The sequence below is a fragment of the Tamandua tetradactyla genome, chromosome X (genome assembly GCF_023851605.1).
Source record: "Tamandua tetradactyla isolate mTamTet1 chromosome X, mTamTet1.pri, whole genome shotgun sequence".
Classification (NCBI taxonomy): Eukaryota; Metazoa; Chordata; class Mammalia; order Pilosa; family Myrmecophagidae; genus Tamandua; species Tamandua tetradactyla.
Window position 1 is genome coordinate 99903698 of NC_135353.1, and position 22546 is coordinate 99926243.

At 38.3% G+C, this 22546-nt stretch overlaps 1 protein-coding gene across 3 annotated transcripts in view; it reads right to left on the reverse strand.

Annotated features, from left to right (window-relative positions):
- Window positions 1–21273, reverse strand: part of OGT (O-linked N-acetylglucosamine (GlcNAc) transferase) — a 77497-nt gene extending 56224 nt beyond the window's left edge. Inside the window, exons 1-12 of one of the 3 annotated variants that reach the window (XM_077146432.1) lie at window positions 21192–21273; window positions 17881–18061; window positions 16898–17141; window positions 7580–7648; window positions 4195–4311; window positions 3176–3255; window positions 2402–2597; window positions 2071–2211; window positions 1374–1474; window positions 1048–1201; window positions 858–959; window positions 479–658 (exon numbers count right to left, since the gene is read on the reverse strand). In XM_077146432.1, the coding sequence (XP_077002547.1) occupies window positions 479–658; window positions 858–959; window positions 1048–1201; window positions 1374–1474; window positions 2071–2211; window positions 2402–2597; window positions 3176–3255; window positions 4195–4311; window positions 7580–7648; window positions 16898–17141; window positions 17881–18047 (1551 nt within the window). In that variant the 5' untranslated portion in view covers window positions 18048–18061; window positions 21192–21273. Of the gene's footprint in view, window positions 1–478; window positions 659–857; window positions 960–1047; window positions 1202–1373; window positions 1475–2070; window positions 2212–2401; window positions 2598–3175; window positions 3256–4194; window positions 4312–7579; window positions 7649–16897; window positions 17142–17880; window positions 18062–20976 lie in introns of all 3 variants that reach the window. The other 2 variants (XM_077146429.1, XM_077146428.1) reach the window with 2 other exon arrangements.
- Between the last annotated feature and the right edge of the window lie 1273 nt (window positions 21274–22546).

The window sequence follows — 22546 nt, forward strand, 5'->3', positions numbered from 1 at the left end:
GAATGGACAGATATACAGATAGATGTATGCCTGGGTGGACAGAATGATATGGCAAATGTGGGAGAATGTTAAAATTGGTGGATCTGGGTATCTGTATCTGGGGAGGACAGGTGTTTGTTGAAGTTCTGTGCACAGGGTGTGTACTCTTCTTTTTTTTAACAGTTATATAAGTTTCAAAGCATTTCAAAATAAAGTAAAAAAAAACCACTTTATTAATATAAACATTATGCTTTTCAACTTAAAGGAAAACATTATTAGTCTACTGTTAGTGTTTAAGTTAAGAATGTCACCTTATGGAATAAAAGGGGTTCTGATCAAAGCAGAGTACATGGAAAGGGCCTCTGGGATGGCTGACAAAATTCCATTCCTCATCTTGGGTGCTATTCATCTTATGGTCATTTAAGACATATATTTGAGTAGTTTTCTCCATCCATGTTTAATTTTATAAATAAAATATACTAAAACAAAAGAATCCTACCTTATCCAAGCAGAGGTTACCATGTCTCTCAGCTATAGCCTTCCTGAAGCCATGAGAAAGAGGATATAGCATACTATGATGAGGATGCACAGAAGGCAATCTATTCTTCTCTAACTGGTCGGCCACAATACTGACCAACTTCTTCATTCTCTCATCATAGTCTGTCCAATCACAGACAATCTCGAAAAATCAAAAAGAAATTATTAGCCAGAAAACCCTATCCCAGGATTTAACATTTCATGTGTCTTTGGTCTAAAATAATGCCAGATAACCTACTGAAAAATATGGTCTCCAAAGTCAGGCCTGGATGATCATGATGTACAATAATGAAAAAGTGATTACAATGCTAAAAAATCATTACTGGCCTATTATTCCTTACCTGCAGGCAATGAGCCAAATTACAATAAGCATCAGGAAAATCAGGTTTAAGTTTCAGAGCAGTGCGGTAAGAAGCTATTGCTTCTGGTATATTTCCTGAATCCTGGAAATAAGTAAAGTGGGATGGTAAAAAGTTTCCTAAAATCAAAGATTAAATACTAACATGTACACATTATATTAAAGAGTAGTACCTTATGAATGGAAGCCAGATTACTGTGGGCATCTGCAAATGCAGGATTTATCTGGATGGCACGTGTGTAACACTGCAAGGCTCCCTGTACATCCTGCATCTCCTTTAGAGTATTTCCCATGTTAGAGTAAGCATCAGCAAAGGTAGGACTGATTCTAAATGAAGGGACAAAGGTTTCATGTCTCTAGGACACAAATCTTTAACTTCCTATAATGTTCATTTATTCTGTTATAATTAAAACCATTTTAGCACTTGTCAAATGTGCAAAATGCCAAACACTTGAAAATTAAATGCTATTAAAAAAAAATAAGGCTATGGGCCTCTTACCGAATAGCCTCCTTATAATGCATCAGAGCTTCCTGAAGTTTTCCCTGCTGCTGCAGTACACTTGCTAAATTTGAATGGGCAGCAGCAAACTCTGGGAAGACCTATAAGGAGTCAAGATCATAACTGAAGTTAAAAAATAAATAAAAAGCTAAAACAGCAGTAATTCTTATGACATACCTTAAGAACTTTACTCAGATTTTACCTTTACATCCTCTAAGTTTCTTTCCTTTTCCAAGTCTATTCATTTCAAGGCCTCGTAGTTCAAATTCTACCTCTTCTTTTATTTTATACCTCTCCTTATTTCAAAATATGAGGTAGACCTCTACTTCTCTAAGTTTATGCTGATCACTGCAGCACCACTGAAATCTCTCCTAAATTCCTATTCCACTTAATAACCCGTAGTGGTTATTAGACACTGAAATTACATACTTAATTGCAACTTCTCTCAACCTGTGGATTACTGTTTAATTATCTTATCCATACATAAAATAACAAATTCTGAATGTAGGACTTTCTTGAATGTCACATAACACCTCACATAGTGCCTCAGGTCCTCAATTATTGTCTCAATCAATACCCCTCTCAAATTATTCAACTACTATCTATGTCTACAAGAGGTGGATGATGTGGCAAACTTAACTGCTTTCCCTCTACTACCATGTAGACAAAAGACCCAGCCACACCACCCTCAATATACCTCTAATGCTTTACGATACAAGCGAACTGCCTCTTCAATGTTTCCCTGTTCTCGCTTGATATTGGCTAGGTTATTCAGAGAGTCTGCATGGGTGGGACACAGACGGAGAGCTGTATTATAACAATCTTCTGCTTCCGCAACCTAGAAAACAGAACAAACAATTCAAAAACTATACAGAAGAATCACAGAGCCACCACTGATATTCTTTCCCTCAACCAAAACACCAAAGTAAAACGATTCACCGTCTCATTACTGAATAATAATGTGTACAAAAAAAGGCGATTTTAAGTCTATCAGTTAGCAAAGAAATAAACTGAGTAAAAATCCTTACACTGCCCTTCTCTTTGAGAGCATTGGCTAGGTTGCAGTAAGCATCAGGGAAATGTGGTTGTAGCTCAATAGCTCGCCTGTAGGTGTCTATTGCCAGATCTATCAGGCCTTGCTCATAGTATACACAAGCCAGGTTGCCGTGCACCACTGCATGATTTGGACTCAAGCTTAGGGCACGAAGGTAAGCTGCCACAGCTCTGTAAAAAAACAAACAAACAAAAACACACACACAGAATGTAACTAACTTTTAATGGATGCTTTGTTACAATTCATTCATGTTGCACTATGCCAAAGTCTATCAATTAACTATAATTAATTACAACCAATTCATGTTATATTTAATCTCAAACCAAAATTCCATGTTTATAAAATGTATTTCTACACTGAAAATTTTTCTATTTCCTCAAAGGAAAACTGCCTTTTCTTTAACAACAAATAGTTAAAAGGCAGGCTGATTTACTTAGCTTTCTGAGTCAGATCAAAGAAATAATCTAGCCTAAGAAATAACCATTTCAACAGTTTTAAAATGAAGGCAATAACTAAACTCCCAGCAATAAGGATAATGGGCTTGAGAAAAGCCAACAATGAAAAGTAAAGCTAAAATATGTACAAATAAAAGGTAACACAGCAGACATCACGAGCAAGAAAAAACAACATAACTAGAAAAGGAAATTCTATTTTCAATGGACCACGGCCATAATTTCAGTCCAAACTTTTCTCAGGTGTCAAAAGAACAAAGACTCAGGTAAATTTATCAAATAGAACATTCTCTTACCTGTCAAAAATGCGTGCCTCTTTCAAGACATTTCCTAAATTGATATAAGCATCCAGAAAATTTGGGTCAAGGGTAACAGCCTAAAAATTACAAGACAGTTACTTAGAGAAAGTTAGGACTTTGCCAGATTAACTTCCCAATTATAACTTTTTATTTTGAAATAATTTTAGACTTCCAATTACATTTTTCTAGTTCAAGTATAATTAAATCATCTCTCATTTTTAGAACCCGATATTTAGTAACGCTTCATCATTCACAAACCTCAATGAAAATAACTTCTCAGAGAAGGGCAAAAAGGGTCCTGAAAAGACAAATTTAAAAATGGAGTCTGCTCCAGTTTTGAGTTAAATATTTCTAATGACTGGCCATACTTTATTCATGATTAACCAGCTTAAGCCTTCTAAAAAATAATTCTAGGAAGAGGCAGCAAGTGTCTACTGCAAAAAAAATACCTATCTCAAAATAACTAAAACTGTATACTCAGCAAAATAGTAACAAGAGCTTTATACTCAGTATATGTTACTTCAAGGAGCTATTAACCATTAAATAATTTCATTCAAATAGTTCTGACACTGTCTTAATATACAGCTGGATATATGGCTATATCTAGAGCAATGATTCTCAACCCTGGCAATATATTAAAGATTTACCTTCTGAAAGGTGCCTAGCCTCTATCACAGGCCAACTAAATCAAGGTGCTCTGAAGATGGGACCAGGACATCCACATGACAAGGCATTCCAGAGACTAATTTTAATTTTGTACATGTCTTGTCCCAGACTTGGAATTACCTTTTAACCAAGAAGCCCTACTTCTTTATATTACAGTTGCCAATTTTAAAAAGTATTCCTAATTACTAAAGTATAATCTCAATACAAAACTACCCAGTGAACAATGCAATATTGTCAGAGAAAGAGATATTAAGTATTATGTTATGTAAAGGTCTATTTTTTAGTTCTAGTAAAAACACCTTGCACACATAAGTACTTAATAAATACCAATTGTTAATTTAACAACTAACCTTTTCAAAGTGATGAATTGCAAGCCAAATCTCTCCTTGTGCATTGAAAACACAGCCTAGATTACTCCAAGCTACTGCAAAGTTCGGTTGAGTCTCAATTGCTTTCAAATAACATGCCTTGGGAGGGGTTAATGAAAGAAGATGGGAGGGGAAGGAGGTAAAGGGAAAAAGGGAAAATTTGTAAAGGGGAAAAAAAAAAAAGATCGGGGGAGGGGGAAAGAAGGTGATATCATTATTCCTTCTCTGACCAGCCAAAAGTGACCCTGCAGCATAGGCTCGCTTGCGCCAAAACTAATGCGCTGCCACAGCTGGCTGCTCCTGCGCCTGCGCCACCAGAACCCAAGTGCAAACCACCATGTTCAGTTCTGTCAACCAATGATCAACCCTTACACTGGGACTTATGTAAGAAGTCAGTTGCCTTAAGACTATGCTGGGCACTTCTCTTATTCTGAACACTTAAGGGCTCTTGTTATGTTTTTAAGCGTTATCTAGAGGTTATCACTTAAGGCCAGGTTTTCCCACCCCACCACCCACCCAAAGTGTGCTCTATGAGGTATTAATCGGTATCACTGGATAAAGGATTTAGTCATCAAACAAATTAGGGCAAGAGAAAACAGGCTTCTTTAGTACAGGATTTTCTTAAGCTTCAAATAGTATATGCAGTGTGCCCTGAACTTAGCTGACCATGGAACCCTTCTTTCATTGAGCATTTTATTAGTATAACATGAAACACTTTGGGAGGTGCTGCTCTAAACCCTAATGTTTCCTGCTATGCTACTGAGGAGAAAAATATTCTTCTGCTAGGACAGCTATCATAAAGCCAGACTACAGGTTACATTCTCACAATGCCCCGGTCTCCCAAAGGGGACTGAAGCTGAAACCTCATATGACAGGACTGCACCTAGGTTGAGGTCCCTGTAATGCGAGCGCAAACATCGCTGGCGCAACCTAACAGCATCGCACTGCGCAATCGCTGCGAACTGCTGCGCTAGATAGAACGCCCCTAGACGCAGCAAACGGCCAACCAGATCCATTAATCTACTAGACAGGCCCACAGAGAATATTTGTTTCATGAGATTCATTGGACTTGAAGCATGTTAAAACCCAATTTTATCCAAAAAGGCTACAGAATAGGACTGAGGGAGCCAGTCAATCAGATTACTCATCTAGTCAACCGTTCACAGGGGCTCATTCGCACGCATTGCGCATTAACGCTGCGCAGCCTTTGCGCTACTGCAGGGTCACAGCGCATCATCAGAAGAGCAGAATGCTGCAATCCAAACAAAGAAGAAAAAAGGAAAAAAAATGAACAACAAGAAGAGTTAGAAGCTTTTACTAGTAAATTATCTCTAACAATTTTTAATATCTTAATTAACTTTTACTTATCTTTGACAGAATTGTGGCTATAGTATAAAACATTCTCTTACATAACTTGCTTGTAAATAAAATTATTTTAAGCTGTTTCTGAAGCCACAAGACAGAAGATTCAGGCATGGAGGCAAATTGTTTTGCTGTGGCAGTTACAAACCCGTTACCATATTTCTCATCATGTGACTTTTCGGTGCGTTCCTTGCTGGAAGAGGAGGAGGTGTGTGTCTGCCCTAGATCCAGGCCTCGAGCTCCCTTCAGCGAGGCACCTTACGCATGGAATAGGAGGTTTCACCCACCTGAAACCTTCTAAATACAATATCAATGGTGAAAAACCAAAAACAAGAGAGAAAATAAAAACAAGATCATTAGTAAAAGTTCAACAAAGCAATTGAAATTCTTTGGATGTCTATTACATATGGGAATGAGGACAGTCTCAAGTCTGTAACATGGGAAACATGCAGAAGGGAGAGGGTTAATCAGGGCTATTGCATACAGCAGGGATTTTTGCTGGAAGAAAGGCTCTTCATTTTCCACAAAGACAGCGTAATTTTGTTTCCATCTACTAGGAATATGCTGGCTTGAATTTTCAAATGCACTGATTACAAAAGAAACACATTGCAGTTCACTCAAGAGTATTTTCTTGTTTACTAAGTTCTCACAAAAACAGAATAACATTTTTCAAACTAGGTGTCTCCAGAGCTCTGAAATAAAGAAGTCAGCAACCTAAGGCAGGCGCAATGTCTCAGCCTAAACCGATCTCTAAAGCTGCAGTGAAGTGCAATTCATGTTAGCTGTCCGCTTGGTGGGGTGAAAAGTAATGAGCTGATCAAATATTTGTTCTATAAATTACCAATTAGATTTATCAGCTAAGATCGAGATCAATTACAATTCATTAGCTGGAAACTTACATCGGTTTAATCCAAAGTGTCAGCAGAATGAATTTACGAGCTACGCACTTAAAACTTGTGCCTTTCAACATTAAATGGTGCTGAAATGCCTTCTCCCTCCCTGGATGAAGCAGTCAAACAGACAGCTACGCTGCGCATACACTCCACGCATTAGCATGCGCGTGGGGCTCAGAGCAACAGATGGGAGTTTCAGAAGCATTCTGGTTTCTCCCCACTCCTCACCCCTGCAGCGCGGTTGCGTAAGGTGGCTTGTAACAATACAATTTCACTTGTAAATTTAATTTTAAATTATACCAAAAGCTTTATAACCCAACCTGGTATTCAAATTCATTATTTGGAAACACAATGCTAAAAGCCACCTTTCCACTTGGGCAAGTTTTCTTTCGATCAGTCCATTTCCCAAACAAACCAGCTTTGTCCTTCTGACTTTTTTTTTTAAGGAGGTGGGGTGGGGAGGAATAAAAGAAGGAAGTAAAGAAGGAAAGAAGATAGACAATCAGGACTGAAAAAGAGGGAAAAGGAACTTGGGAGAGGGAGTGGGGGATAAGAAGGGCCAGGATGCTCCAATTATTAATTTGCAATCATTTTAACAGCCTTTCTTCCACTTTAAAAAGGATGAGGAAGATGAAGGGAGGAAGGTTAAATAAGAATTTTAAATGCCAGTATTACAGGGTAACATTTGGATGAAATTCTTCTCCACTTACAAGCCACAAAGGACTTAGAAGAGCAGCATTTTCAATGGCACCTGCATCATATAGGAGTCTTGAGCCAAATCACAGGCGCTCTGCTTGTCACCAGCAGGCAAGCCTCAGATTTGAAGGAATGTTACTTATTCCCACATAAGATCATGACGGAGCCCATTGTTATAAAGATGATCTAGCTTGGCAGAAAGGCTCCAAAATGTTCAGGTTCTTGCTTTACCCCCAGATTTAGAACAGATATGCCAAAGCCTGGCCCTGCTCTAGTCTGAGGTGATTCATGCTGTCACTTTTCCTCAGTTTCATAGGACTGTTTTGTGAAGATAGTTCTATGAAGAGTTGAAGACTTGGCAAAAAGTATGAGTTTTCAAAACACTGCTGTTTAAATGTGTTCTATCAAACACCTACCTTGGCTTCTTCCAAGCGACCCAGGGCTTTGAGCAGGTTCCCCAGGTCACTGCGAACACAGTACAAATCCTAGAAACCCAGAGATACTTTGTCATTAATTATACTCTGTTAATCAGAAATATCTTGAAATCATCACTTTTATGTATCTAGCTCCCTGACATTTTATTCTGTCAACTAAAGACCCTGCCTGAAAAACAGTACAGGACTACAATCCCTCAATCTCAACTTGAAATTCCAGAAACTTCCAAAAACCCATTTGTTGGTTAAGCCTGACCTAACAGACGTGAAGTTATTTAGAGAATTTATTTCACTTCATGTGAATACTCACACATTTTACCACAGAAATACAAATGTTTTAATTTTAAGGTGCTGTCCACCTGCGAGTTTCATATATACTGCTATCACCTTTCTAAAAATTGTGAATTCTGAAATGCATTTGGCCCCACTGGTTTCAAATGACTATGGAACATACAATAGTGTCTCCCCTTCCCAATGTCAGCCATTTAAAAAAAATTCAAATAAACGATTTTATTCAAGGCTATAATGAATCATACCTATTATCAAGGACCAAAAATTTCCCATAATGGAAGAAAGTATTTAGCCAGTGATTAACTATCAGCAAACCAGCCCTTAGGCTATAAGGCATATTTAGAAACCTTGATTGCATTTCACTGTCAGGGAAAAGGATTACCACCCAAGCAAAGTCTCAATTCTGGCACCTGCTACTCAATTACTCATTAAGAGCCATCAGAGTTGAGTGGATGAATAATGAAAAGCAGTTAACTTGCATTTTTTAAAAAAATATTTTTATTGACAAATCATCTCATACATACAGTCCATAGACTCTGCATTTTATTAGCAGCTCAATTTATGTTGCTACTCATCTGAATTACCAGTCCATTCATCAGTATGAGAAACATGTCAGAACAGTAAGCTTTAATTTTTGTCCTATTACGTCTTTGTCAGCTGAATATATCAGCCAACAAGCAGAGAACAATGGCACTAGGGAGTATGTTTATCATTCTAAACTGTTTCATAGGTGAGCCTTAAATGAAGTCCTAGAAAGTGAAATTTTGTCAACTATGCCAAAGTATCACCTACATTATTATACGTGCAGGTGTATTATGGTTTCCAAAGTCAGGATATTAATTTTATTGATAAACGGCTTTTGAGATTGTGTATTATCCATCAGGTGAACCAAAAGTCTGCCAGAAAAGAGTAGGCTGCCACAGAACACTCTCTTGTGGTGTATCATATTGAAGCAGCTCCATGATCTACTGAACTCAGCACTGTCTATCAAGCAATGACTAATGTTTTGGGAGAGTATGGCTGTCTCCCAAGACTTCAAGCATGACTAATTAGTAGATTAACACTACTTATCCTCAAACATGGTATGAACGATCAATAAGGAAACAGAGATTTTGAATAACACAACAAAAGAACTAGACATTTACTGGACATTATACCCCACAACAGCAGATACACATTCTTCTCAAACGCTCATGGATCATTCTCAAGAACAGACCATCTGCTGGGTCACAAAACAAGTCTCAATAAATTTAAAAAGATTGAAATCATACAAAACATTTCTTGACTCATAATATATTGAAGTTAGAAATCAGTAACAGATAGAGGGTCAGAAAATTCACAAGTATGTGGAGGCAAAACAACACACTCTTAAACCAACATATCTCAAGGCAAATGAAAATGAAAACACAATATATTAAAAGTTATGGGATGCAGCAAAGGCAGTGCTGAGAGGGGAAACGTATTGTCTTAAATGCCTATGTTAAAAAAGAAGAAGCAAAAATTGAGGAATTAACTGTTCAGTTGGAAGAACTAGAAAAAGAACAGCAAACTAACCACAAAGCCAACAAAAGGAAAGAAATAACAAAAATTAGAGCAGAAATAAATGAAATTGAGAATATGAAAATAATATAGAAAAATCAACAAAATCCAAAGTTGGTTATTTGAGAAAAGCAATAAAATCGATGCACCCTTAGCTAGGTTGCCAAAAAAAAAAAAAAAGGATGAAAATAAATGAAATAAGAAATGAAGAGGAGATATAACCACTGATCCTGCAGAAATAAAGGAGACAATGAGAGGATACTATGAGCAACCAACACTGACACTGACTTGGGAAGAGATATATGACTTCAACAAACCAATCACGAGTAAAGAGATGGAATCAGTCATCAAGAACCTCCCAAAAAAGAAAAGTCCAGGACCAGATGGCTTCATGAATTCTTGAATTCTAACAAGCATTCAAGAAAGAATTAGTACCAATCCTGCTCAAGCACTTCAAAAAAAACTGAAAAGGAGGGAAAGCTTCCTAATTCATTTTCTGAAGACAACATCACCCTAATATCAAAACCAGACAAAGACACTACAAAAAGGAAAATTACAGACCAATCTAATGAATAAAGATGTAAAAATCCTCAACAAAATACTTGCAAATCGAATCCAGCAGCACATTAAAAGAATTATATACCACGACCAAGTGGGATTCATTCCAGGTATGTGAGGCTGGTTCAACATAAGAAAATCAATTCATGTAATACACTATTATCAATAAATCAAAGAGGAAAAACCACATGACCATCTCAATCAATGTAGAAAAGGCATTTGACAAAATTCAACATTCTTTTTTGATGAAAACACTTCAAAGGATAGGAAATGAAGGGAACTTCCTCAACATGATAAACAGAATAAATGAAAAATCCACAGCTAACAATGCGGAAAGACTGAAAACTTTCCCTCTAAGATCAGGAACAAGACAAGATGCCCAGTGTCACCACCATTTTTCAACATCGTGCTGGAAGGTCTAGCCCAAGCCATTAGACAAGAAAAATAAATAAAAGGCATCCAAATTGGAAAGGAAGAAGTAAAACTCTCACTGTTTGCAGATGACATGATACTATATATCAAAAGTCCTGAAAAATCTACAGCAAAGCTACTAGAGCTAATAAATGAGTACAGCAAAGTGGGAGGTTTCTATATGATAGTGATGAGCAACCTGAAAAGGAAATCAAGAAAAAAAATTCCATTTACAATAGCAACCAAAAGAATAAAGTATTTACAAATAAATATTTAAGTAAGGATACAAAAGACCTATATGTAGAAAACTACAAAAAATTGCTAATAGAAATCTTGGAAGACTTAAATAATTGGAAGGGCAAATGTTATTCATGGATTGGAAGACTAAACACAGTCAAGATATCAATTCTTCCCTAATTGATTTATAGATTCAATGTAATACCAATTAAAATCCCAACAACTTACTTTGCAGAAATAGAAAAACCAATAACCAAATTTATTTGGAAGGGCTGGGTGCCCTGAATATCTAAAAATATCTTGAGAAAGAAAAACGAAGTGGGAGGTCTCAAGCTACCTGACTTTAAAGTATATCACAAAACTACAGTGGTCAAAACAGCATGGGAATGGCATAAAGATAGATACACTGACCTATGGAATTGAGTGTTCAGAAACAGACCCTCTCGTCTATGGACAATTGATCTTTAATAAGGCAGTCAAAGCCAACCCACCCGGGACAGAGCAGCCTCTTCAATAAATGGTGCTTAGAAAACGGATAGCCATATGCAAAAGAATGAAAGAAGATCCACATCTCACACGCTTTATGAAAATTAACTCAAAATGGATCTAAGACCTAAACATTAGAGCTAAGAACATAAAACTTTTAGAAGAAAATGTAGGGAAGCATTTTATAAACCTTGTAATAGGAGGAGGTTTCCTAGACCTTACACCCAAAGCACCAGCACTGAAAAAAGGAATAGATAAATGGGATCTTCTCAAAATTAAAAACTTTTGTGCATCAAGAACTTTTGTCAGGAAAGAAGGCAGTCTACGCAATGGGAGACAATATTTGGAAACCACATATAAGGGTTTAGTATCCAGAATACATAAAGAGATTCTTCAACTCAACAACAACAAGACAAATAACCCAACTTAAAAATGGGCAAAAGACATGAACAGACACTTCTCAGAAGAGGAAACAGAAATGGCTAAAAGGCACAAGTAAAAGATACTCAACTTCACTGACTATTAGGGAAATGCAAATCAAAGCACAATGAGATATCATCTCACACTAGAATGGCCATTATCAAAAAAAAAAAAAAACCAAAAAACAAAATGACAAGTGCTAAAGAGGATGTGGAGAGAGGCACACTTATTCACTGTTGGTAGGAATGTAAAATGGTACATCCACTCTGGAAGGCAGTCTGGTGGTTCCTCAGGAAGTTAAGTATAAAATTGCCACATGATGCAGCAATTCCATTATTAGGTATATATTCAGAGGAACTGAAGGCAAGGACACAGACAGACATTTGCACACTGATGTTTAGAGCAGCATTATTTATGATTGCCAAGAGACAGAAACAGTCCAAATGTCCACCAACAGACAAGCGGCTAAACAAGCTGTGGTATATACATATGATGGACTATTACACTGTTGTTAGACAAAACAAAGTCATGAAGCATGTAACAATGTGGATGAGCCTTGAGGACATTATCCTGAGTGATATTAGCCAAAAACAAAAAGGACAAATACTTTATGGTCTCACTAATATGAACTAACATTAATGGGTGAACTTTGAGAGTTAAAGTTAAGAATACAGGTTATCAGCAGACAGAAAGAGGGTAAAAATTGGGCATCTGCTGCTGAAGGGCAGATTGTGCAACAGGACTGATTGTAAAAATTCAGAAATTGATAGCATGATACTACCTGATTATAGCACAATAATATAAGTACAGTGAATGAAGTTGAATGTAAGTATGATTGAGGGAGAAGAGCTACACACACACATGAACCCAGAAAGATAGAGGATAAAGTCTGATATGGCATAACTTAGGAATGCCTAGAGTGGACAATGATGGCTGATTAAACGTACAAACATAAAAATGTTTTTGCATGAGGAAGAACAGATGAATGTCAACATTGCAAGAGTTGAAAATGGATGGATTACAGAAAAAAGTACAATCAATGCAAGCTAGGGTCTATAGTCAACAGTAACACTGTAACATGCTTCCACTGAATGTAACGAAGATATTACACAAAAGTAAATGTCAATGGGGTGGGGTATGGATTCTTTGCAGAAAAGGAAATATCTTCATAAAGATTACGGCAGGTTCATTCACCTAGTTGCATGCCTCACGACTTCATTCCTTCCTGTGGCTACTCACTAGTTTGTATGTATGCACCAGTTACCCCTTTCTTCCTTCATTGTCCATATGTAATTAGATGTCATGTCTACTTACTTAGGCTGGATTGTATGATGTGCAAATAAAACTGTTTAAAAATGAGCAGAGAAACAAGTGCTAGAGAAAATGTGGAGAAAGATATACCTAGTCACTGCTGGTAAGGAACCTGAGAGGTATAGCCCCTCCAGAGGGGAGAGTGATGGTACTACAGGATGCTAGGGGTGGGGTTACCATATGATCCTGCAACCCCGTAGCTAGGTAGCTAGGTATATACGTAGCTAGTTATATATGGAGGAACAGACAGTGGGAAGTGGACATTTGCACAGAACGAACATTTACACACTGGTGTTTATGGCAGCAGTGTTCCTGAGCACAATGGATGGAGGTGGCCTAAGGGTGCAAAGACTAAGGGAAGAAAGAGTAACTGTAGTACATACATACAGACTAGTGAGTGGCTGCAGGAAGGAATGAAGTTGTGAGGCATGCCACTAAGTGAATAAATCTTAAGGGCTGTATGTTTAATGAAACAGCAAAAACAAAAAGACAAATATTATCATGCCTCACTCATATGGACAAACTATAACGTACAACTCAGGGAACTGAAATCAAGAGCATGGGTTATCAGATTGGGGCCTATCGTAAAGGTCCTAGATTATAAATTCTTAGAGCAGTCACATTAAGTGCCATAACTGTTATTTCCAAATTGAGATACTGAGCTCTTCGTACATAACCTGGTAGTTCCCAGAAACTTCAAGTATTTATGTGACATCTAAGACTCAGAGTCAGAGCTCTGAAGGTATGAAAGTCAGCATTACCCCATACAGTAACTTTAAAAAGCTGAAGAAGTGATCAGATTTCGACTGGAGATATGAATGAAGGTAATCTTGATAGGACTGAGATAAATCAGAATACAGGGCAAAGGATGACATGGTCCATCTTTTCAAACTTCAACTTCTGTGTGAGACCAACGGGAGAGATGTTTATTTGGTGCAAAAATTATATTTCGGGTAGCACATTATCTCATTTGACTTGTATGGTCAGTTTAGTTGAACACCATAATTACACGGAATCTTAAACAGGGTGTGAGATCTTGTTGTACAGGTCAGTGTGGTGCCCCGACATATCCCAGAATAATTTGGACAGCGAATAAAAAAGTATTTGCAAAATCCCCTAGGAGGACTGGGGAGAAAGGAGGAAATATTCAACTTCCCCATCTGGGGAATTCCTGATATTCTCGATATTTGGGGACAACCAAATCAATAGGATGGGCCCTCAATTTGGGTGTTTTGCCCATATAAAATTTATTCCTGCAAAGGTGCCTTAAGAGTCATCCCCCGAGAACCTCTTTTGTTGCTCAGATGTAGGGTCTCTCTGTAAGCCAACTCAACAGGTCAATTCACTGTTCTCCCCTCCCTACGTGGCACATGACTCCCAGGGGTATAAATCTCCCTGGCTACATGGGACCTGACTCATGGCGATGAGCCAGGACCTGGCATCACGGGAATAAGAAAGCGTTCTTGACCAAAAGGGGGAAGAACAAAATGAGACAAAATAAAGTCTCAGTGGCTGAGAGATTTCAAACAGAGTTGGGAAATTACCCTGGAGGTTACTCTTATGCATTATATAGATATCCCTTTTTAGTTTATGGTGTATTGTAGTGGCTAGAGGGAAATACCTGAAACTGTTGAACTATGCTCCAGTAGCCTTGATTCTTAAAGAAAACTATATTAACTATGTAAACTTTTAAATGTAACTGTGTGATTGTGAAAACCTTGTGTCTGGTGTCCTTTCATCCAGGGTATGGACAGATAAGTACAAAAACTAAGATAAAAAAAATAATAAGGGGAAATAAAGGGCCAAATTTGGGTAGATTGAAATACTGTAGGTCAATGAGACAGAGGGGAAAGGGGTAAGGGATGTATGAGTTCTTTTTTCTTTTGATTTCTTTTTCTGGAGTGATGCAAATATTCTAAAAATGATCATGGTGAAGAATATACAACTATGTGATGATACTGTGGGCCACTGCAGTTGGACTATACGTTTGTGGTATTTTTCGAGAAAAATTAAAAAAAATAAAGTCTGCTGGGAGAAACACATTTCTCAAACCTGGCCCATTCTTTACACTCCCAGATTAATACCTTTCATGGGAACCTTTACTTAATGATACGTTTAGAACTGTAAGGGAAAGAAAGAAACTAATAGGTTTCTTATCTTCAAGGGGCTTACAATCTATGTGGAAAGATAAGGCCCACATATGTTAAATGCCCACAGGAGGGTAAAGAATTTTAGAGAAATAACCGAGCTCAAAGGAGAAATTTAAGCTGGGCCTTGAAGGATGAGTAGGGCTTTATTAACAGATAAAGGAGGAAGGCACTGTAGACAAGGGAAAATAGCCTGAATAAAAGAGATGGAAATGAGTAAGATTTTCCTGTATAACTACCCCTCCTAAGATATTATCTGTTTCCTGCCTTTCCTCCTAGAGACAGCCTCAGCCCCCTGCCTCCCAAGGCACCACCCCCACCCCCTGGCCCCCCGCCAAAACTTCTATACACACACATGAAAATCAGGTCTATAAAAACCTACAGTAATTCTCAATTGCCTCTCAAATTAAATTCAAACTCCTCAGCCTCTCTATTCTTTCTAAATCTACCAATTGACTCCTCTACTACACTCACTTCTTGTTACTACTTGACTCACCACTTCAGCCAAGTAAGTCTACTTGCTATTTACCTTCCTACAGAATGCTTAGGTTATAAGCACCCACTCGAGAAAATCTTCTGATTAATACTCTCCAACAATAATCATCCAAAGAGCTTGCACCTTTTTTTCCTTTACTGGTCCTGTCTTATATTATAAACCACAACTCCCAGCATCCTCCAACGTATCTCCCCAACTTCTAGCAAAACAATGACACAATAAGCACTCAAATATTTAGACGTGACATTTGCATAGCAAATTTAACAAAGAATAGAAATAAATGGTTTTCTACAGCTCAGCTGTATAAGCAGGGCTTGTGACACTAATAAATAACATGACATTAACACATGATGATAAGGATGCCAGGAGCTCTCAGTGCTGAACATCCACAATCAAAGCAGAAGTAATGGTTCAAAAACCTATAGATTCAGAAAGAGAGCTGCTTAGACCAACTCACAGTTATAGCCATTACAGAAAAAGCAATTTTATACATAACTCATAAAAGGAATTGCCAGGTGTGGGCTACTCGAACAATCATGTGAAAGAACACCATCTGCAACAGCACCTTCAAATACAATGCATTAAAATTACATCCTTGTTTTTATCTTTTATTTTTTTCTTCTTTAGGTGTTTGCTTTCAACATATTCAGACTTAAGATTTAATATCCATTTCACCATTAGGAATCGTGTGATTCCAAGAAAGTTACATAACCTCTAAGTCTGCTTTTTTTAAAAATTGGTAAAATTGGAACTACCACCACCTACTTTTGGAGGATCATTATGAGAATTAAATGTGACCAACATCTGAAGCACTTAGCACCGTGTCTAAGCATATAGTCGGCTTTCAATAAATGACAGCTATTATCATAGCCACTTCCAGGGCTGTAGCACAACTAAATGTTGATGATATACCTTGGGAATATATTCTTAAACTTTTTCTGGATTCCTCAAACCCTTCTTTTACACCCTAGTTTTCATGTTACTGATCTGTATGAGGGTATCTTGTCTTACCTATTTTATATTATAGAAATTGTCTTTTTTCCATCATTCCTTGAAAATCAATTAAACTGTTTGAAACACCTATCCGAATTTATATATATAAATCAAAGCAGCTCAAAGAAACAATGTCATGCATGCTTTAATTTTATGGGCACAAAAAATAGATGTAATTTCTTGCAATAAGGATAATAATCTTTATGATTTTCAATATAACATACTAGATGAGATGAATTTTTTAATATAATGCAGACCAGGTCAAAACAATTTCACCATTTAAAGTAGACAAACATTTCTAAACTCATTTTATTCCATGTAAAAAACTTATTTTTGTAACTGGCCTAACAAACAATGTTTCTTTCTGGGATTCCCTAAAGGGAGAATGATAACCATTAAAATTTTACTCACAGGATTGTACTGAAGAGCAGAGACATAAGCTTGTACTGCCCCTTCCATGTCGCCTGCCGCTACCAATGCAGCTGCCAGGTTAATATAACCATCGATGAAATCTGGTTTGAGACGCAATGCATGTCGATAATGCTCAATTGCTTCCTGCAACTGCCCTCTTTCCTTGTACACGTTCCCCAAATTTGAATAGGCTTCTGCCAGAAGGGGATTCTGTTTAATTGCCAATGTGCTAAAGTGGGCAGATCTGGAAAAGGCGAAAAGTGTTGATGCATGGGTATTCATGTTACAGGAAGAAGGTACGGCCCACATGCAACTCAAACAGTTTCTGAAGATCCCTTGCAATTGCTAGTCATGGAACAATCTTTTCACTAGTGCACAGTAAGAAAATTTTTGGAAACAAAAGTTGTTCAAAAGTAGAGGGATTTCAGATTTCAACTCAGAAAGCTCTTTTTTTCTTATGAGATAAAATTCTTGCTATGTCTTTAAATGTCTAAGTGAACCAGAGAGACAATTTATTAGAAAAGACAAGGTCACAAAATGCTTCCTTTTGATTAATTCAACTGATGAGCTAAAAGTAACATCTTGTAAAGCAGTAATGGCACTGTTTGCAACTTGAGGCACAATGTATCTCCTACCACAGTATATACACCATCACTTCTGAGCATTTTAATCCCTTGGCTAACATATTTTACACTAAGAATAATTTATTACCTGAATACAGTTAAGAAAGCTGTAGACTCAGGTGGTAAAGTTTAGAAAAGGTACCTATTCATACAGATAATATAACCACCACCACAAAAAGAGGCAGAAAAACTGGCAGCTGGACTGCCACACGTCACAAGTAGGCAAAAGAGCAGATGTGTGTTGGTGGCTCACTTGAAACCCAATACTGGAAAAACTTCAAGTTCAAATATTTAAGTATCATTTCTCAAGCTCAGCACCCAGAGGCAGCAATCACCAGCAGGTATCCCAACATCTCCTACCTGTCCAGCCTTCGACACTGGAAGTGTATAGATGAAAGTAATAAAAGCACACCAGTATTGTCAGGCTCTTGTCTCCAGAGCTGCATGCAGTGTCTTTCAGCTGCCTCAAAATCTCCTGCCTGATATTCTCGATGTGCCAACTCAGCTAACCCTTGGAAGGAAAGCATACGTTTCGTTGGTTCTGGAGAATCATCAAAACATTTGAGGGAGGGAGGGGGGAAACAAAAAGTTAGAAATGCAAACAAAAAAATGTAAAAATATGGTATATTAAACTTAAAGATGAAAAATGCTTGAAACTATGTAAAGCACTAGAGTGTTCTGCATGTTATTTGTACCCCCAAGTTAACAGGTGCAGAATTGGCATTTTCAGAATTCATCCATTAATACTTTCTTTCCCAAACTAGATAGGAATATTTACTTTCAAACTATATTACATTTTTTGAACAAGAGTACAAAAATATTTTTTGTACTCTTAAATTATAAACTCATTTATAACATTATAAATGTTAAATGTAGGTAACATTTAAAGAGTAACTAAACATTATTCCTTATACCTTAGTTAACATATAGAAACAAAGTATAAAACGTGATTTTGAAAGGTGATAAAGATTTAGTAATGTCAGAACAACCATCTGAGAAACAATACTTTCCATCATGTTTTAGGTTGGATTTGGTAGGCGTAAAGGAGTGGATAACTGGTAACCATCTAACCTAGGTGGGGACTCAGATATTTATTTTGTTTTTACTCTTTATATTGATGTGTTTGTTTAGTTCATAATATATATATTTTTAAGCAAGGGCAACACTAGAAAGAAGCAAAAGGAAAAAACTCAAAGTCAGGTGCTATTTTTAAAATAGCTGATAAACAAGATAAATCCATCTGTCAAGAGCTAAAATATTTTAAAGGGGTCATAAACATTTTAAATAAAGACCCAGAGTTACATTACTCCTCTACCAACCCAAACTCACAAAGATACTAAGTTAGCGAAATCCCACCCACACTGGTTTAACACTAGCATTTTCCAAAGTGCTGTGGCACTGACTAAAGAATCAAGGTATTGTAAACAATTCTATATAAACCAGGCAGTTACCTACAACTATAATAATTTTAAAAAAATGGGAAAATACTAAAATATATAACATTTGTTAAAGCTCAACAGAATAAACAATAAATAAAAGCCTTTGCTGTATGCAGGTGACTTAATTTAGGTACAAAGATAAGAATATAGTTAAGGCCTAGAGAGAGAAAAACAAACAAGGCCTAAGTCTTCATTGTAAATACTTATTTAAACAGTGATGATATATTATCGGAAATTTGACCATAGCACTCCCACAAACATGCATAGATTGTTGGATTGGGAAACTAAGGAAATTACCTAAACTCCACCAAGGACACAGAGACAAACTCAAATTGGAGTCTCACTTCTCGATCATTAAAGTGTGTTCTGGATACTAAGGAAAGCAAAGTAAATTTCCTGACAGAATGTACCGCTGACCATGTATACGTAAAAGCAGAGAGACCTGTATCGAAATGGGGAGACTTTCTCTTCAAGAGCACAGAAAATTACATTTTAGAGAAGTCTCTAGACCTTCCTAGCTCCTTAATTTAATGCATTACTTTATCACTTTTCCAAGTGGCTCCTCTGCTAACTTTAACACTTGAAATGACGACTACCTCAAATAAAACACACAAAAAAAGGCAAGCAAGTGCAGAATCTTTTATCTTTAAAAATCACTGTGGGGAGGAGGGGTAGAACAGTGACTATTTATTAATCTCACTACCTATAATTATGGATAACAGGGAATTGAAGATCCATTTATCATTTACCGTCCAATGTCCAAAAATAATAAAAACCCTCTACACATATCAACCGAGAAATATCAAAAAATAACCTCGTGGGAAATATCAGGACCGCGGCCCAATCCTCTCCTCCTTCCTCCTCCCCAAATAGCCCCTATGGGGAAAGGCAGCCGAAGCGAAACTCCTACAATTTGGATGTTTTGTAAATTTTGAACACAAAATGCTCTCGACTCGATTATCTAAACGGGCAACCGCCTGGCACTTGTGCAGCTACACTCCAGTGGCTTTACAAACTCTTCAAGCAGGGATGAAAACTTAAAATATATATTAAAAAAAAGAGAGAGAGAGATCCACCCTGTGAATAAGGAGATGCGAGGCTAAAGAATGGGGATGGAAGACCCAGAAGGCGGCGGCGGAGGAATACAAGGAGAAAGTCACAACAAAGCGAGATTCCCGAACGCAGTGCGGTCAACACCAAAGCAATAGCACCGGGGTGGTTTCTGCCCCAAGGATAGAAACTGGACCGCAGGGCTGGCAACGTCGCGAAGGGAAGGGTGTGGTTCCCTGCGGGAGGGGAGCGGAGGGGGCACTGGATGGCAAGGCAGGCTGTGGGGGTGGGGGGGCAGCGTGCGGATTTGGGCGATTGCAGAGAACGCCTGGAAATTTCCAATCCAGACCGGGCCCCCACTCGACCGAAAGCAGACTAGAAAGGCGCAGCTGCCTCAGCGGGGTGCTGCTTACTCAAGGTCCCGTTTTCTCGAGGTTCCTTGTAAGCACATCGGCGAGCTTTCGCTCGTCCTTGGGTGCTGCAAAATGGGGATGCGTTTACATCGGAATGGCACCCCTGCCGTAGACTGACAACCCAAATCGGGTTAAGGGCTTGAAAGGGTTGGAAAGGGCCGTGGAGAGGGAAGAGCAGCGAGCGGTGAGCTGGAATGAGGGCAGAAAATGGTTGGGAAGGACAGTGAAAGGGCAGGGATTCCAACGCAGTCCGTTCCGAGACATCCTTACAGCGCACTGGTGGGAGAAGTGTCCCGAGAGTGTAGAAGGCTAGAACATTTATGGGATTGAAAAGGGGAACAAGGAAGCAGAAAACAAGCGAGAAAGGAAGGAGGAAGAAATGCTTAAGGAGGAGAAGACGGAGGAAAAACCCATCAGATGCCGGTAGACCACGACAAGCTAACGCAATACCACTGATGCAACGAGGGTGGCTAGAAGGGAGGGAAGGAGGAGAGGGGGGAAACAGCACGAGACCCCGAAGGGGCGTCTGCCAAGGTAGAACGGGACACTGGTACCTGTGCTGTCGGCCACGTTGCCCACGGAAGACGCCATCTGGAGCTTCTTGGGGGAGGGCGAGGAGGGGTAAGTGGGTCCCGCTGCCGCCGCTACTAGCAAGAATGTTTCTGGAGGTAGTGGTAAGAGGGCAACAACAGTACCAGTACTTTGGAAGGCTTAAACAGCGGCAGCAGTTACAGACTTCGAACCTTAGGAACTATAGTTAGCTATCTACCTCTCACAGTCTTGAAATGGCGGCTACTGCTCCTCGGCCGAAACAACACGGGCCGGAACTACTTTCTGTTACAATCAAGTACCAGTGCGGAGGTAGCGCGGTAACCAGCGCTACAGACAAAATGACTATAATCAAAGTCGCTTGCTATTGTGTAACCTTCCGCGCAGGGCCCATTGCGACAAACACGATTGCGTCGACAGCGCATGCGAGCAACCCTGTCAACCTGACTCGGGCTGGCTAGGGCACCGTCTAGGGCAGGAGCGTCCAAGTTTTGTTTTGTTCGTTTCGTTTGGTTTGGTTTCGTTTTGTTTTTAAATAGTGAAGCAGAAGGTTTAAAAAGCGCATCCATTTTTGCCAAAGTGAAAAGTGCCAAGTGTAACCTGTTACCTAGCCAATAATGTAGATTTTAATAGAAATGTCAAAGGAGGCTTAAAAAGTTTACATCAGCTTTATTCATACGAAAATGAATACTTACAAGGCTGAGAATTACTAGTCGTGCATCGATTCCAAACAAATAAAATTGTGATTGAATTTTTGAAGATTGAACTGTTCGTCAAAACGTTGGGGGAAGCTTTTCCAATTTGAACACGTCATAATTCTGACTCCAGCAATTGATTCAAACGTTTTGATGAAAAAAGACTGATACATTCGCATGGCCAAATGAACCCAAACATCTCAGATTTTGGCTATATAGCCCGAAATTTCCAAATAGTTTTGATATTCAGAATAGTTCTGCCTACAGCAATAGGGTAGATAATTAACTCAGGGACAACCTTACAGTTCGCACCCCAAAGGCAGCCATAAAATGTTAAATATGATTCCTACTTAAATATGATTCCTACCGTTCAAAATCTGACTCTCTTCTGAGTTGTGACTTCATTTCCACAAAATAGGTCTGCAAATCCTCACAATCTGTGATTGCATTGCGCTTGATGCAATTCAGAAATGATAAATGAATTCACTTGCCATTTATCTGCACCACACATGTAATTTGAGTCTGAATTACCTCCACTTCCATAAGCAAATGAGCTCTTACAAATCCTCCTGAGTCTCAAGTCCACTGATTAGATATTTTGTAACATTAGTATTCATTTATACCTCATAGTTTGTTCTAGAAAGGATTTAAGGTAGCTTTTCCTATCAGCAAGAAACTATTATAAGCCACTGGAGGTAACAAGTTGAGTCTCTGTGCCATTTTGTTTAGTCCTTGATCTAAGAAAACAGGTCAGTGAATTTCTTCAAAAAGTTTCTACTACGTTAAAAAAGAAAGAAAGTCCTTGAGCAACGCTTCAATTTCTTCCAGACAGTCCACAAACTGTTAATTATGGATATGAGCACAGAGAATAATTCTCAGC